Source organism: Chaetodon trifascialis, chromosome 11, assembly GCF_039877785.1.
Source record: "Chaetodon trifascialis isolate fChaTrf1 chromosome 11, fChaTrf1.hap1, whole genome shotgun sequence".
Taxonomy (NCBI): domain Eukaryota; kingdom Metazoa; phylum Chordata; class Actinopteri; order Chaetodontiformes; family Chaetodontidae; genus Chaetodon; species Chaetodon trifascialis.
In genome coordinates, this window is record NC_092066.1 from 3976662 (window position 1) to 3994081 (window position 17420).

The window sequence follows — 17420 nt, forward strand, 5'->3', positions numbered from 1 at the left end:
GACGGGAAGATGACAAAGTGCCACACGCTAATTAGTCTCTCCCGGTGGATGGGAGGACAAGGAGAGAGGAGTGTTGATGAAAGGAGGACAGGACACAAGAGACTGGGAAAGTGGGGATGGAAAAAGTGATGGGAGAAGGACAGAAAGTCAAGATGGAAAGATGGAGAGTGAAGAAAATAAAAGCCAGGCAGAGTATGGAGGAGAGGAAGGGCAAACCTAACAAGGAGAAATGAAAAGAGAGATATGGAAACAGCAAAAGAGGGACCAAATCGAGAGAGACAGAGCAAGAGGACAGATAAAGAAGGGAAAATGGAAAAACTGAATGAGGAAAATGCTAAACTTAAATCCAAATAAAAGCACAAGAGAGACACAAAATAAGACAGTGAGAAAGAAAAAGACAGACATAACAAAGACGGAGTGAAGTCAGAGACAATACCTTCCCCTTCTTCCTTGATAGACTTGGGTTCGGAGACAGAAAAACACTGCATGGTCTCGTACTTCTGCTGCGACGCGTCCTGCTGGTCAGACGCCGGCCGGCCTTCGGCGTCGGCGTGAGGGTTGATCAGCATGCGACAGTTGAAGGTGTGGCTGTTCCTGCTGGACGAATCGCTGCTGCGGTGATTGACTGGGGGACAAAGAGAGACGAAGAACCAGGAAGGATTCAGAAGCTGTCAACATGAAGCTCCGATCTGAACTTGTCTGTCAAAAATACTGGGGTATTACCCAAGCTCTTGGGCAGGAGGTTCTTCACAAATTCGGCATGATCTCCAACATGCAGCACGCTGTAGACGCTCGTATTCATCAGCTCCTCCTGCTGGTACCGCAAATACTGGCTGACGTTCTCCGAGACAAACACGATGTTGCCCTCCATGTTGACCACAAAAAAGAAGCCATCCAGGGCCTGAGGGGTGAGGGAGAGGAGGCAGGGAGAAGGAGATGACGGGGGAGGAATGAGGACAAGAGCAGGAAGGTAAAGGAGAAAGACGAGACGGTTGAACGGAGTGAGGAGATGGAAAGCAGAGATAAGAGCAGAGAGGAGAAAATGGAAACGGTGTCGGGTATTGGGGATGTTTGGAGAGAGGGAGGAGGAAGAAGAGAAAGTAGAGGGAGATTAGAGGAGGAAGCAAAGGTATAAGACCAGCAGGAGGGAGAGAAGGGAGAGAAAAAGCATGAGGACAGAAGAAGGTAAAGGGATAAAGGGCAGAGATGTTAATTAAAGTTCTTCTGAACTTTCCACCCAAAGCTGATTAGACTCAATTAACAGATGTGAGTGTGAAACTTGAGCTTTTACACCTCCGGTTTGGGTTTGACTGGCGGCTGAAAATGCATCATAGAACACCATTCAGTCAAAGTTTAACCATTTACTCTCATTTCATCAGCATTTCAATTCAATTTTGTCTTTTGTCTACATTTTATTGGCAGACATGTATTCTGACACTCAACTGAGGACCGTGTTCACTGTAACCTGTGGAGAGTGTTTCAACATGGCTCCTCCTTTTCAAATAAATCTGGGTGTTTTTTCATGAAAACTGATGCAGATTTAGAAAATGCTCCTTAATTACGCCTCAGAAAACACCAAGCGTTACCTGCAGCATGCTATTTCATTTCAGATATGACAGCACGTCTACATTGGCTTTTCCAATGCTGTGTGTTTGACTGTGTGTGTTTTCATTGGTTGATTCCTGTCAACTCAGCATCTGCCACCTACAGTTTACTGTATGCACAGACTGTGATTTGTCCTTCAGCCTGCCACACGACTACGCAAGCCTCCGACTGCATGTCTGCCTGCTCATCATCCTCATGCTGCTGAAGAAGAGAATGCAACAGAACAGAACAGGACAGAAAGGGTCTTTGCTAGAATGACACCTCAGTCAGTGTTGGTGGTGGTGAAAGCTATATATAGCGTGTGTGTGTGTGTGTGTGTGTGTGTGTGTGTGTGTGTGTGTGTGTGTGTGTGTGTGTGTGTGTGTGTGTGTGTGTGTGTGTGTGTGTGTGGTCAAACTCCTCCCCTCCGTTTCTAATCTGGCTTTTCTGAAAAGGTATTTATACCTCATTGGGTCCCATGATATACGTCACCGCACACACGTGCGCACACACACACACACACACACTAGAGTAGGCTTGATGACGGCATTGTCGCTAGCCAGTGGAACTCTTATCTGTCTGCGTAACTGTGGAGTACAACGCCATTTAAAGTCAGGAAGACGCTCCTGCAGACCTGCAGCCCGGCTGCTGACATCTGTCCTTTTCAGTGTTTGGTGGCATTCGGAGTGAAACAAGAGCCCCCGCAACAAGTGTCACAGTTCAGAAAATTCTTCCTCTTTGGTGTGCGAGCTGTGAGAACATACTGTCTACTGTTTACATTTATTTATCATCTGAAACTGCACATTTTTTTTGCTGTAAATACTTGTTTATATGCTTAGTGATATTGTATCTTTATTATATTATTATATAATATGTGTTATACATTATAACAAATATTATGTAACTATATATCTAGTTACACTTAGTTACATTTTTATTTTTAACAAACTGGTGTTATTCCTGTTTCTATTTTTTGTTACATTTTGGTTACTTTTTTTTTTTTTTAAATCTTGTATACATTCTGTGTTTGTATGTTTAATTGCTACTGCAACAAAATAATTTCCCAAACTGGGATCAATAAAAAAAGCAGTCTAAAGTCTAAAAGTCGCAGTCACAGTCTACTCCCAGGGAGGTCAATTAAAGGCCACTGCTATCAATAAAAATACTTAGAATCATCGTTCTTGGTGTTATCATTGCACCTCCAGCTAATGTTCTGTTTCGTGTCACTACGTCTAATAATAAGAGAGGCCGACCGAGGTTTGGCTGAACACACCTCCAGCATCATGGGCCCAAGGGTGTCTTTATCAATGACACCCTGTCCGGTGGAGGAGACGTCGGCCTTCTGCACCTCCTCAGCATCAGCCACTGGAGCTTTTTCTGTAAAAGACAATGACAAGCGAGAAAGGAGGTTAAAACACTAGAGATGTCTCCAGGTTCAGAGTTTGCAAACTTTAAATGCAGATTGCAAATAAATTAAATTAGCAGAAGAGGCAATTCTGAAAGTGAAAAAATGCATCTATCACTGCTGAGAGCAGATGAAAAGCATGAGTCACTGGTAATGTGGTGGAATGGAGGCCCGACATCAAAAGGAAGGCTGGTTTGGAATGAAGTGACTGACTGGACGTTTACCACACAGCGTGTTAGTTTTCTAAAAAGACATTTTATCAGAATGCAGTTTCTTCTTTAGCTCTTCCTCTTTGCGGGTCTTTTCCTTTCCAAGAAAACACTGACAGTGTTGTTTTTGTGATGTCGCCCTCGGGCCAGCGCACACCCAGTCACACACTTTGTGTTTGTGTGTACGAGGGGACCTTTCATTCACTACATTCACTGGCTAGTTACATCTTCTGCTAGTGTTCACCATGACCCAAGTCCTTGACCGAGGTGGTGACAAGCGGTCGAGCCTGGAGTGTCATGCAGAGCAGGTATCACCACGCTAATGTGCAGGACATTACACACATTTAGTCATATTAGAGGCCAGTCTCCACTCTCCTCCCTGGCTGTACCACTGGCCCGTTAAGCCTGCCATGGCCCCATTAGGCCACATAGCTGACATTCCTGTTGTGGGACCAGAGCTGTACAGAGTCATCAGCCCTTAAACCCTGTCACTGCAGAGCCCGGAGTGGCCGTCCCGTAGGTGGGAGGGCTTTAAAGTCGCAGTGCACATTTTCAAAATCAATATATGTGATTAATGATATGATAAATACAATGGTAAATATGATGTCCTTCACAGAAGTGACTGGGTGAAACGCTTTCTGTTCATGCATCTCAGCAGCGTGAGTTCACAGTGATCTATGCAGCTGAGCAGAGCTGACGGTTACAGCAACAACGTGGGAAGCAAGAAGGAATGTAGAGGAGTGGATTTAATGTCCAGAAACGCTGCGAGCGGAGCTGCTCTTCTGAATGAAATCAAGTTCTGGGGGTTGCTCTAGGCTGGCACTCTAACTCGAAGGGCTTATTAACCTCCTACTCTCCCGTCTGCAGTATTGACAGACGCACGGCTCATTAGCTCTCAATAACTACATCGAGAGCGTCCACATTGTGGTGGCACCCAACCTGTGTTTGCTCACAGCTGCAACAACTGCAAAGCGAGGAAAAGAGGACGGCTATTTCGCACGTTTTCATGGTAATCGTTTCAATTAATCCACGGGCAGAAAACTTACTGAATTAATAGTCAAGTTAAAAGTAACCTAAAGGAGATTAGTGCTTTATTTTGGCGTCCTCTTATTCAGCTTTCCTGTGTAACGCTCTATAATATAATGCAGTACATAATACACACACCTCTTACATTTGGCTGCAAGGTTTTTCTGCTACGCACGCACGCATGCACACACACACACACACACACACACACACACACACACACACACACACACACACACACACACACACACACACACACACACACACACACACAATACAATACAATACAATACATTACATACACGCCATTTATTATTAGACACTGCAGTTTTTTCTGTCTGAGCATGGAGACAACTGCTGAGTTGACAGAAATGGAAGCACAAACACACTCACGCACGCACGCACGCACACACACACACATCTTCTATCTATAATATGACCCTGCAATTAAATGGGACTTGTGGGACAAACACACCCTGTTAAGTCGTTTGAGACATAAACACACGCGCACACGCACACACAGAGGCACAATGCTGTTTGCTTTGGTCAATGTAAGTGTGTGTTCCCTCTTTCCACCAGGTGACCTTTTCGCTGCACTAAACGAAGCTGCCGGTTCCTCTCATCTGCTGTGGTCGTGTTTTACATTTCTGCTGGTTTGATTTTATGGATTTTTTTCTATTCTTGTGTTACTTCTGTAAAACAGTTCGTTTTGTGTCAGATCCTCCTCATCAGTTTAACACGAAGGCTGCTGGACAACAGAGGGTTTCTGAAGTCAACCAGACAGCTGTGTGACTTGTGTATCATCTGTGTGTGTGTGTGTGTGTGTGTGTGTGTGTGTGTGTGTGTGTGTGTGTGTGTGCGCATGTGCTTATTCAGCTGTTGTTTTCAGCCACAAACAGCGCTTTAACACGTGGACGCCGACTGGCTGACCGCAGGAACAAAACAAGGAGAGGAGGGATGAGAAAATGAGCGATGGAGAGAGGGAGGAAAAGAGAGAAAGAGAAACAGAGGGTGGAAGGAGAGAGCAGGTAGGGGAAGAGGAAAGGAAAAAAGGAAAGGACCAAGATTGTTGACAAGGGATGAAAGATGGAGAGCAAGAAGGAAAGAAGAAAGAGAGGAGAAGAAAAAAGGAAAGGAAAGGAAAGGAAAGGAAAGGAAAGGAAAGGAAAGGAAAGGAAAGGAAAGGAAAGGAAAGGAAAGGACGAAGTTGGTTGAGGACAAATGAAAGGAAAAAAGAAAGTACAGGAAACCAGAAAAATGAAATGAAAAAGATGTCTGTGTCTGTGGAAGGGTGAGAGAGGGGTAGGAAATAAAGGGGAGAAGTGGACAGCGGAGAAAGACAGAGAGGAGGAAGGAGGGAAGGTAAAAAAAAGAAAGGGAGATGAAGGAAAGGAGAGAATAGTTGGAGGAAGGGAGGTTGAGCGAGCGAGCTGAGGGCAGATCTGCCTGCTCTGCTCTCCACACTTACATCATGTTGGTCAGTGTTACGTAACAGCTCTGCCTCAGTCTGTCTCCCCATCACAAACATTATCATTACATATCTGAGTAAACACTCACACACGTTTCCTCTCTACAGCTCAGACTGGTGGCGTCCTCTTCAGTTACCAGTTTTGGAACTGATAAACAGGAAAGAGCCGGAGTTTAGAGCAATCACTGGAGGGGATCTGAAGCTTGGGCACTTTTCTGGACTTGGTTTGCTTTGGTTCGTGTGTTCACAAATACACACACACACACTTTCATGTGGAAGAAGATGTGCCATGCATTCACACGTGCAGGATTTGGCACTATAGTAGACGAAGGAGAAGCAGGAGGAAAGAGGACGCAGCTCGAACCAGACTGGATCTCACCTTGCTCCTTGATCTGCCTGATCTGCTTCACCGTCTCTTTGAGGATGGCGCATTTGTCCGGCTTGACGTTGAGGTCGTCCATGTCGTTGATGTTGGCGAAGATCAGCTCGGCCAGCTCCTCGATGTACTTGTTCTCCTGCTCCCGGTTCCTCCTCTCGGTGCTCCTCTTAGGGCTGGAGGACAGGGAGGGAAACAAAGAAGTTAACACATTAGCATTAGCTGATCGTATTGCATTATAGCTACCACAGGGGACATCAGCTGTATTCTTACATCGTGAACATGCGTCATTATGTTTGGGGGACTTTGTCTTTTGTGAAACATTTATATCCTCACTGTAACAGCGAGTCAACTTCCTAATAACCTCACTACACCCTGGGCTACAACATCCATGTGTCCTCATTATAACCTCAGCGCAGCGCCGCTACAACCTTCATACATCCTCTCGACACTGGAAGCACAATGACTTGTTAGCCTTTATATAAACAGTCGTCTGTAAAAATGCTGCAGCAGCATTTTTCTTCATTGACCTGCAAGAGTCTCAACTCGTTTCACCAAAACCCCCCCGCCTCCCCACCAACCCGTCCAGCTTTTTCTCTCACTCCCTGAACAAAAGCACATCTTTTATTTTACCTGTTTAAAAAAATATCAAGAACAAATTACTGAAAGCATATTTGACTTTTAGCATGTTTATGTTTCTGGGAAAGAATCAATAAGTGACACCCAACCACCCTCAATATAGCTCTGATCAATACTACACTGTGCTGGAGTTCCTGGCGAGGTTCTGAAGCGTCTTTGAGTTATTATCATAAAATACTGCAGTATTAATACTGTATTGAAGTATATGTGGTCAGCGCAAGGAGCCATGTTTTGATGTCACACTGAGGAATCAGTGGCGTTACACTGAGCATGTACTGAGACTCTGGACTGAGGATGGAGGTCTTCACCTGGGGCCCAGGAGGTCTGACTGACAGTCCTTCCTCTTCAGAGACTCTCCCCCTCTGGGGGGCTCCGGGGTGTTTCCCCCCCCACTACTCATCTTCAGCAAATATCAGCACCTAGAGAGAGAAAAGAGGAGAGAATGAAGGAGAGAGCATTTTAGTCAGAGCTAATTTAAATCAATCAGGACTTTGGACGAGGGAAGTTCAACTACACTGTTAGACTAAACCATCCCTCCGAGTGGTGCCTGAACGCAACACGCATGTAGCAGTTGATATCACGTCAATGCATCATCTGAGACGACGGCCCGCAAAGAGGCTTCACAGAGAAAAGGTTCCCCAGCCCTGCTTGTATGTAAAGGTGTTCACAGCAGTTTATGATTCATGCTGTTAGCAATTCTTCTGACACATAAGGTTCACCGCCATGATGAAACAGCAAAGCTATTATAAGCTAACAGTCATATCTGTTTATAGACGTGTTTGAACAATGCAAATGAAGATCAGTTACAGGAGGCGCCTGTCGTCATATTTAGTCACAGCAGGAGGCCAGGAGTTCAGCTTCCAGAGAAGTTTACACTTTATGCTTATGATTTCAAAATGTGTTGTGGAGCGACAAACAAGTTGGGACGCAGTGTAAAACATAAATAAAACAGAATGTGATCATCTGCTCAACTGAACAGCACAAAAACAACATATTTCATGTGTTTCCTCATCAGCTTCATTGATTTTTAAATATCTGCTTATTGTGAATGTGATGCAGCCACACGTTTCACAGACTGGGAAAGATGTGAAACGCTCCAAAAACACCTGTTTGGATCATTCCACAGGTAAACAGGCTCATTGGTAACAGGTGAGAGGATCATGATTGGGGCATCCTGGAGAGGCTCAGTCGTTCATAAGCGAGGATGCAGAGAACAACTCCCACAAGCAGTGTTTGTGGAACGGGGGCTGTATGATGCACCGAATCTGCCTCTTTACTGATGAGAACAAAAAAAACAAACATGGCATTATGAGGACGCTGTTAATGTCGACGCACCGCTTCCACGCAGCAGCAGTGGAAATTAAAAACCTCGCCGCTGACACTGAAAAGTGCCCTCCTCTCTACTGGCTGAGCCTGACAGCGTTATTAACCACAGTATTATTAACAGACAAGAGTTAATGTGTTGAAGATGTACACAACCTGTTTGAATGGTGCATCAAACAGGGAGTGTGTACGTGACTCACAAAAACAATGCATCATTGTCGTGTGCCTGCAGGCGATATGTGGGAGGCCCAGTGGGAATACAGTAGGTGTCAATAATTACTTCAGTCAGAAATAGCTAATTCATGTAGGCATTCATGCTCTTCTTACATGAACGTTTCTGCCCTTTAACACAAGTCTTAATGTCCAGAGCCAAAGCGTCTTGATAAAATTGTCTTGACCCTGAAAGTATTGTGTAAGAGTGAAAAGAAGAAAAGCATAGGTAGGTGGACAGAAACAGAAACACCCGTTAGCAGGGAAAGTTGCACCATATGGTCAGCTCATGCTGCGAGACCTTTCATCACGACACCGACGACAAAACTCATCTTGTTGGCCCAACACGGCTCGTCTCTGTGGGATTTAACGGCCCACCTTCAGCACGTCTCACCCTCAGCTGCTGTCACACAAAGAAAAGATCTGAGGAGCTGAACTGTGGGAACAACAAAGCAAAAGTTCTGACACGCTGTAGTGAACATTTAAGTGCTCACACACAGGATTTTTCCTCTGTCTTCTACTTTCCTAATTGTGAATTAAAATGGGATTTTCTATTTCTGACAGCGTTTTAACTTTGTCCATCTTTAAAGTGGTTTTTGTGGCTTTTTGCCTGGTGACGTTACATTTATGTGGCAGAGCTTTGATCTGCACTGGATTCAGCGCTTCGAAAGGAAAAACAACAGTAAATCAATGTCAGCAGTCCAACACGAGCTGTTATTTGCATTCTAATTAAGCCACTTGTGCTGATGTCGGTCAGATCAATATCTGTGTGGCAGTACGTTAGTTTTTAAATATACAGTTTAAATTTATTTTCTTGGCATAATCGTCCTCTGACATGACAATCATACGCGCTGATGAGGCCGAGGGCAGCAGTTACAAGCAGGGAGAGGCAGTTTGTCAGGACAGTAGGCCTTTAAGGCCCTTCAATGGGCCAACTCATCACCTGACTGTTACATAACAGCCAGTCTGTGGGGCTAACACTGAGCAGATGAAGGCAGGAAAGAGGGATAAGGGAGGGAGAGGGAGGGAGAAAAGAAAGGAGATGAGGGAGAAAGTGAGAAAGAAAGGATAGAAATATGAAAGAAGTACAGGAGGAAAGTATCAAGGATCAAACCCACAAGTGCAAATGTTGTAAAAAAGTGGGTACGGATGGGGGGGGTGACAGGAGGAAGACAATGAGGAGAAGGGCATCTGCTGCTCTGAATAATCAGGCCTGAGGAAGGAGGAGGAGAATATGGCCTAATTACAGCAGGAGAAGAGAGACGGTGGGGGGAAAATGGCCAATCAGGTTATTAACAAAATAAATAAAACAAAACACACTTGTCACAGCAGGAATCTGGTGCAACAAACAAGAATCCACGCTGACCACAGCAGGTATTCATCATGACGGGCGATACTACAAACTTATACGGACATTATGTTTAAAAAAAACACTCAGACTAGTTAAAGGAGGGTCTATACTTCTATATGCTTGTGTTTCCATCTAGTAAAGGTAGTCAGAAGCAAACTAGGCTAGGCTAATCTCACCTTTCAATATGCATTCAAGCTGCATTTTCAAGGTAGACAAAGAAAGAAAATCTCCCAAAACTGAATTAAGATGGGTTCAGAAACACTGAGCACAATGTCATCATCATCATCATCATCATCATCATCATGAGCCTGAATGGTGACCTCAGAAGTTGATGAAAGCCTGGCTTAAAGTATAAATCAATCTCAGAAACACACACACGAGGAAGGCCAGTCCCAACAATGTGAAGGTGCAAACAGACATGTGTCCCCACAACGTATGGAATGTCTCACACACACACACGCACACACGCACGCACACACGCACACACGCACACACACACACACACACACACACACACACACACACACAGCCATTGAACACAACCGAGCATTTAAACATCTCAATCAATGTCTGACGATAGATGTGCGCCCACTTTCACAAACACACACGTACAAAAAAAGACACATGTGGTTTTGCGTGCTCATACACACACACGCACGTGCGCACACAACCACACGCACACACACCATGAATTAACACTAATGTAGCCTGCGACAAAAGCCTCTGCCCCGTTCAGCCCAATACTAATGCAATCAGAGGAGCCGAGAGCTTCGCAAAGTGAAGCCATTTAAAAACAATTTGAGCCGAAGAGAAGAGACGAGGCCAGAGGGTCAAACCGGCCATTAAGGAATTAAAGCTGGGGATCGATCACACGCCGCTTAAGGGGACTCTGTCTCCAACAGAAACCATGGCTCCTTTGTTTTGAGTTCCTGAAGGCCAACGAGTGACAGGGTGAGGCGGGCATGTTTGTCTGTTAGAGGTGAAGCATTTTTACGTTAAAGCTGCTTTATTTTCACACAGTGAAGAATTATTAAAGATGGTTGTGGCTAATTCTTGGCACCACTCATGTTTACAGTGATTACAATAAGAAAACAGGACAGGGCGCGTTAGAATTTATGTAACTACAATCTGTCTTTCTGGTCTGTCCAGCTTTCAAGGAATATCCCTTGAAAGGTACTTCCTGGTATGTTACAGGTGAAAGGGAGCAGGTAGGAGTCAGGTTACAGCCAGACGGAGGTCAGGTGGGGAGAAAGCGATGGAAATACAATGGTGCTAAATATTTACCTGTGGTTATGATTGGCTGTTAGAATAATAACAGTAACAATAATGAAACTGTAAACAAAGCGCAGATAAGGTTGGTGCTGTCATGAGGTCCAGATAATTACAAGACATACTGCACACAGCGAACTGGCTGGAAAGCTGAATAAATGTCTGCGATGTGACAATCACCATTTGCATGAGAGGCCCAGCCGGACAAAATGATAGTTGTCATGGAAGTAAAGCACACTATGGGTGGTTATTAAAGTAATGAGTCATCCTCAGGCATTAGCTTGGAGAATAATTGAGGTTTTGAGCATGTAATAAAAAAACGGACCACGCAGTCTTATGTAATGACAGCACATAAAGCTAATGTGTTTTTGCAGGGATAGTGGAAAACTTCTGTCTTCACACTGGACGTAAGAACAGCTGCATCTTCACTTCAACACGTTAAATGTTAAACGTCAGAGCTGTCGCCCTGACAAAAGGCCGTCGTTCAGTGTTTCCACTCCATGTTGTGGACAGGGAAGCTTGTCCTTAACCCGTTCAGGTCTGTGCATCTTTGAGAGAGACAGCTTCGTCTTAAGGGGTCATAAAGTCACGACACAGCCGTGGTGCTACCCAGAGCTGCCTCTGCTTTCATACAGACGAGTGTTTAACTACTTCGACAGAAAACAGCCACCGAGTCAGTAGATGGAGGATTATGTTCACCACTTGGAGGCTGTAAACATGAAGGCTTTGACAGCGGTGACTGAGAGGTGGGACCCTCCCCGCGTTGGTGTCTAAGCTCGTGTCTAAGCCAGCGGACCCTCCCATCACACACACACATAAAGTAGATTTAATACCCTGCAGAGGCTGGATTAAGAACAGTGGCTTCTCCCACACTGAAGGGCCGGCAGCAAGCGCTCGGCGGGCGCGTTTGTTTATGTGCGAGCGCATCCCTGCGCGTCGGCGTGTCCGCGTCAATACGTCCAATCTCTTTATGTCCATCTCTGCTGTTCAGAGCCGCGGTGATGCCGCTCTGAGCCGGCGGCTTTATGGTCTGTGGCTTACTGCCTGTTGCTGGGGACAAGCATTTTGTTGATCTAGCCAGCTTTATATCTGTGGGTCACATCAGACGTCTATTCCTCACCAAAAAAAAGTACTTCATAGCTTTTAATTTCACAAGAGTACTGTCACAAAACAAATATGTTAAACAGCACAACAGCAGAGGGAAGATGCACTGCGGCTTCTGTTGACACCCCGAGGCTCATTAGAGCTGACTCAGCAAATGTACGCGAACCATATTAGACTTCCTGTCTCACTTCTAAACTACTGCAGTAAAAAAGAGCACAAATACAAGTTAGCAGTTATGCTGATGAGCAGAAGGCACTCCTCCACACACGTCCGCCAACCGACAGCGATTCTCCAACTCCTTGAAAACATCTGATTGATATTGAATCAGGACTGTTAAGTAGCTAATCAAATGTAATCTGTCCAACAAATTTCAAGAGCGAACAGGTGAGAACACACTGCTCGGAGGAATTCTGTTCATAAATAAATAATACAGAAACTCTTATATTTCTGTGTAAAGTGATGCAACAAAGACAGACTGGGGGGTTTGGGAATGATAGGAAGACATTTAAAGCCTCCTTTGTCAAACTTTTCTAAATCTAAATGAACACTATAACTGTCCTGTGACAACCCGCCTCAAACTCAGTGAATGACAGTGAGAAAACGTCCACGCTGTGACCTAGATGTCCCAGTTCAGGAGATGCCCTCGATGCTGGATTTGTGTGTGTGCGCTCACTCATCTGACATGAAGGCTAAACTGAAACACTGTGCCGTGCCCAAAAAAAAGTGGTCACAACCAAAAATAGATGATTGAGATTAGCTGTTTCGTTGCCTGCTGCTATATGAAGCTCTTATTAGGAGCTTAACTGGAAGTCTGGCTCACATTAATACACTGGATACGGCGAAAGAGCTGGAATTTAGGTCCCTGGTAACATCCTACAGATGTCGTTACACCATCCAACATCCAGTCTGAAGACCAAATTATTTTATCCAGCAGCATCGTTCTCGTCACCAAAACCCAGCTGTGCTGTTGCCATATGTTGGAAAGCAGACACATCACTGCGGTTTTGATGCTGTTAATTGTTGTTAAAATTAACTTGCGGTGAAATACTTCAATCTCAGTGATGTAAGTGCTCGATATGTTTAAAATCTCCTCAACTCAACAGCTGTCGGTCTGTGAAATTTTCCCTGAAGTATCCAGTTTTTAACGTGGAGTTTGTCAGGTGGTCGACCAGTGTGCGTCTTAAGTGTGAAATTCGGTCTCTCCAGCTGGCAGCCCGGAGTCCTTTTTGTTGAATTGTTGTCAAAGTTTCCAAAGACTCCTGACACTGGTGTGCTGGAAAGGGAAGCAAACGCCTTTTTGTGTGTTGTGAAGTGAGCGGCCGTAAAATTCAAGCTGTACACACTGACCCACTTCAACCAGTGCCCTTAATACTGACTAACCACTCCCCCCACCGCTGCCCCTGTCTCAACTAATTCAGATTAATTGCCATTTGAATAACAGGACAAGTTAAAGTGAAGCGTGATGATGATTAAGTGTCACCTGAGTGCCGTTCAATTTGAAAATGTCTGCTTTTCCCTTTTTAATCTCACCATTAACGTTATTAGCATTAGCTGTTTTCACCACTAAATCCAGCAGAAATGGTGGATGATGATATCGTGTGGATGATAATTCTAATTTCAGGCAAGTTCGTTAAAGACGGGGACAAAAGCAAAAGAGACAAACACTTTATGACTTCAAATAAACTGTATGGATGGCGTGCCTGCAGCCAGCAGCTGCTCGTTACTCTGCATGTGCAGCTTCATGTAATGTGAGAGCCTGATCGATTATAGCCCGCAATCAATAACATTGAACATGCCTGCCCACACACACACACACACACACACACACACACACACACACACACACACACACACACACACACACACACACACACACACACACACACACACACACACACACACACACACACACACACACCAATACTCAAGTTTAAAAAAAACAAACACCAAATGCAATTTCCCATGTGCACCAATTTGCACATGCAAGTCCCTCTCCCTCTCCCTCTCTCTCTCCCTCTCTCTCTCTCTCTCTCTCTCTCACTTTATCTATCTATCCTTGTGAGGACACTCACTGACACACTGCATGCACTAGCCCCTGACCCTAACCCTAGCCTAAACCTAAGTCCAACCATTAATCTCAACCCTCAAACAGCCCTCTGAGGGTCTGTGCGAAAGTGAGAACCAACCAAAACGTCCTCACTTCGCAAAAATGTCCTCAATCCCAAGGTCTAAAACTCCAATTGGTTCTCAGCAGGGCAACAAACGTCTAAAACACCAAGAACAATGTCAGTCAGAGTCCAAAGACGATGAGAGCTGACACAGAGGTGCTGTATATCCTGATATAAAACAACTAAAGACAGGAGAGAGAAACATCTGTGTCCAAATTTGGTGCAGTGGTTAAACTCTGGACCTTTGAACGTCTAACATGCGCGCATGTGGCAGTCAGGCTGTCAGAGACAGAGAGGTAGGTTTCGTTTACTGCTCCCTCGTCACATCGTGCATGGCGGCTGAATCTACACACGACATCCATCAGCGGCCAAATGTGGACGCAAACTACCGCGTGAGGTTGTAACAAGACAGGAAGCTTATCCATCACATCAATAGACAGTGTGGTTTGATACACTCATGACAGCGTTGACTGAGGACGGAGGATGACTCTGCTGTGGCACATAAGCGCATCCAGAAAACAATGTTAACATTTAGATTTGAGATCTTACCAGAAGACCTGAAAACACTGCAGCATTTTACACGCCCGTATTGCAAATTCAATTTCCCTTCTTATCATAAATGATATCGAATCCTGTAACAAACTGTATTTAATACAGCTTATACATGATACGATGACTCAGCTGATGGGAGATAAATGAACTGACAAGGTGAGTCACACAGCTTTAAAAATTGCGCAACACAAAACGAAAGCAAAAACACTTTGAGGCGCTCGCTGCCGCTTCACGCTGATCTACTGGCCTGCAGGTCAAACTCCACACCGAACTCACTGATTGACTTATCTGCTGCTGCTGCTGCTGCTGCAGCGAGCGTCAGTGTGAAAATTAACATAGAGTCACAGCTGAGCGGTTTCATAAAGCTGTTTGTGCAGTGCGTAGTTCATACGAGTTCACGTTTATGGAAAAACACCTGAAACAATGTCGCTCAGTGTCTCCAAAACAGAGAGGATCTAGTCTGTGAATAAGTTATCGTTTGGTCAACTGCAGGGGTGCATAAGCATTAAAAGGCACCAAAACAGTGGTTTATGCTGCACGGTACCTTCGTAAGAGCAGAAATGGTGTTTTTGAGAGGTTGGACTGACAGTAGTCTTAATTTATGGACGTGTGTAAGCAGACAGGTATGAACACAGACCTAACACCTGACTAAACTTCTTCTAAACTATGAAGCGTCACCACCAAACTCTGCAGCCAGCAGCTCACGGCGTGAAGCTGTGAAAATGGCGCTTTGCTGCTGATTGACTCGACTTATTCTCTGTGTACGTAGCAAACCAGCTGCTTTCTGAATGTTAACAACAGTTGTTATTGAAGCAAAGCAAACTGGGTAAACAGGAGGCCGGTTACACCTCAGGTGACAGAGCAGCTATAGGCCTGCTGACTGTGCACTCTGTGTGTGCGTGAGACCAGTCATTCATAAGCACTCCTCCCAACACACACACACACACACACACACACACACACACACACACACACACACACACACACACACACACACACACACACACACACACACACACACACACACACACACACACACACACACACACACACACACAGTCAAAACCACAATAATGCATGATAGTTCAAAGTCCAAGTCTGACTCAGTCAGTCAGTCACACTGTGAGCATCAAACTCATTATCAGTCCATCTATTTATTACCAAATGGCGATATCCTGATTAGTATTAATGATATTTTATATATATAAAATAACATATTCTAATACAGTTTATAATCAAAAATTAGTCTCAAAGTAAACAAAACAGTAGCTCCAGTCAAAGCACACAGCTGAACTCTGACGGATACTTCAACACAGCGTCTAATAACTTAATCCAGTTCCTTAATATTTAGTAATGCAGTTAAAGGTAAAGTAGTAAACAGGGCTGTATTTTATAGTGTCAGCTGAGAAATATTTGTTAAGCTCAAAGCTGACGGGCGGTCCCTTTAATACAGAGCAGAGTCTGACAGTCACTTACCTCCGCTTTGGCTCAACCAGTCCATAACCAGTCCAGAGCCGGCCGACCATCCCATGCCGGCCGGGGCAGACGCGCTTCACACCATACACACAGCCCACACCGCACAAACACACACACAAACACACACACACACACTGGTTTTATATTTCCCTTCTTTTCCCTGTGAGATTACCTTGGTGTGTGTCTGTGTGTGTCATCTGCGCCTAATGACAGCTGACAAACTACATGCCACAAATCCTCTCTCTCCCTGTCCCCTCCCCCATTACGTAGACACACACACACACACACACACACTCCTCCCCATCTCCTCCCACAACACACACGCCTGCACACTCCTCCCTCCTATTAGCCAATGTGCAGAAAAACCCTCCCTCCCTCCTCGCAGCCTGTGTAGATGCAGAATGATTTACATGACCTGTTGTTCTTACATTTTGGACTCGCATTACAGGGCAGAAGTGTCACTTCCTGTCGTTTTTACTGAGGATCACACAAGTTTGTATACAAATAAGCTGAATCCTTTAAAGTACAAGTAAAGAAATACTTTTTATCTGGTGACAGAGGGCTGTTAGGGCTATGAGGGGGAATTCATGGCTGATTCTCGGATATACTAGCAAACAATATGTCTCCAAACAATGGACCACTGTTGAACATCTCATCCAAAACCATCTGCATTTATTTGCTAACATAACAACCTCCGCTCCTCTGGGCAGCTTTCCACAAAATTTTGGATCCCGGCAGCAGGGATTTGCTCCATTTCCTGTTCCAGTTCATCCCAAAGGTGCTGCACAGGGTTGAGGTCAGGGCTCAAGTTCCTCCACACCAGAGAGGGAAAAGCATTTCTTTATGGTTTTGTGTGCAGGGGCATTGTCATGTTAGCACAAAGTTGGAAGCGCGCTATTGTCGTAAAGCTTGTAGCATTGAGATTTCCCTTCACTGGATTAAAAACAGCCTCAGGCCAAAGACAGGGGGTGATCATGTCACGTAATACACTAACACCTCGTCTGCACAGGCTGCAGCAGCATGTTACCACATCAACAGCAGCAAAGGTTTCATTTCTCTTTGCTGTATTTCAAAGAATAAGAAAACAAGTCATCTACAAAGCACATTCATGGCAAAACCAGACTTGAGAAGTGCGTCGGATACAGTAGAGCCAATGAGCGACGGAGGGGGGCCGAGAGGGGCCGTGAGAGAGAGCTCGCATCGTAAGCCTCGACGGCAGAAAACACAAGTGAAAGTGATCATTTCAAAATGACAAAAGCT

At 44.9% G+C, this 17420-nt stretch overlaps 1 protein-coding gene across 4 annotated transcripts in view; it reads right to left on the minus strand.

Annotated features, from left to right (window-relative positions):
* Nucleotides 1–17420, minus strand: part of LOC139338991 (nuclear receptor coactivator 2-like) — a 41736-nt gene that overhangs the window by 14421 nt on the left and 9895 nt on the right. For 3 of the 4 annotated variants that reach the window (XM_070974390.1, XM_070974391.1, XM_070974388.1), the window contains exons 1-6: nucleotides 16161–16346; nucleotides 7016–7126; nucleotides 6072–6244; nucleotides 2858–2961; nucleotides 724–901; nucleotides 437–625 (exon numbers count right to left, since the gene is read on the minus strand). In XM_070974390.1, coding sequence (XP_070830491.1) covers nucleotides 437–625; nucleotides 724–901; nucleotides 2858–2961; nucleotides 6072–6244; nucleotides 7016–7107 — 736 coding nt within the window. In that variant the 5' untranslated portion in view covers nucleotides 7108–7126; nucleotides 16161–16346. Of the gene's footprint in view, nucleotides 1–436; nucleotides 626–723; nucleotides 902–2857; nucleotides 2962–6071; nucleotides 6245–7015; nucleotides 7127–16160; nucleotides 16347–17420 lie in introns of those variants that run through there. The other variant, XM_070974389.1, reaches the window with a different exon arrangement.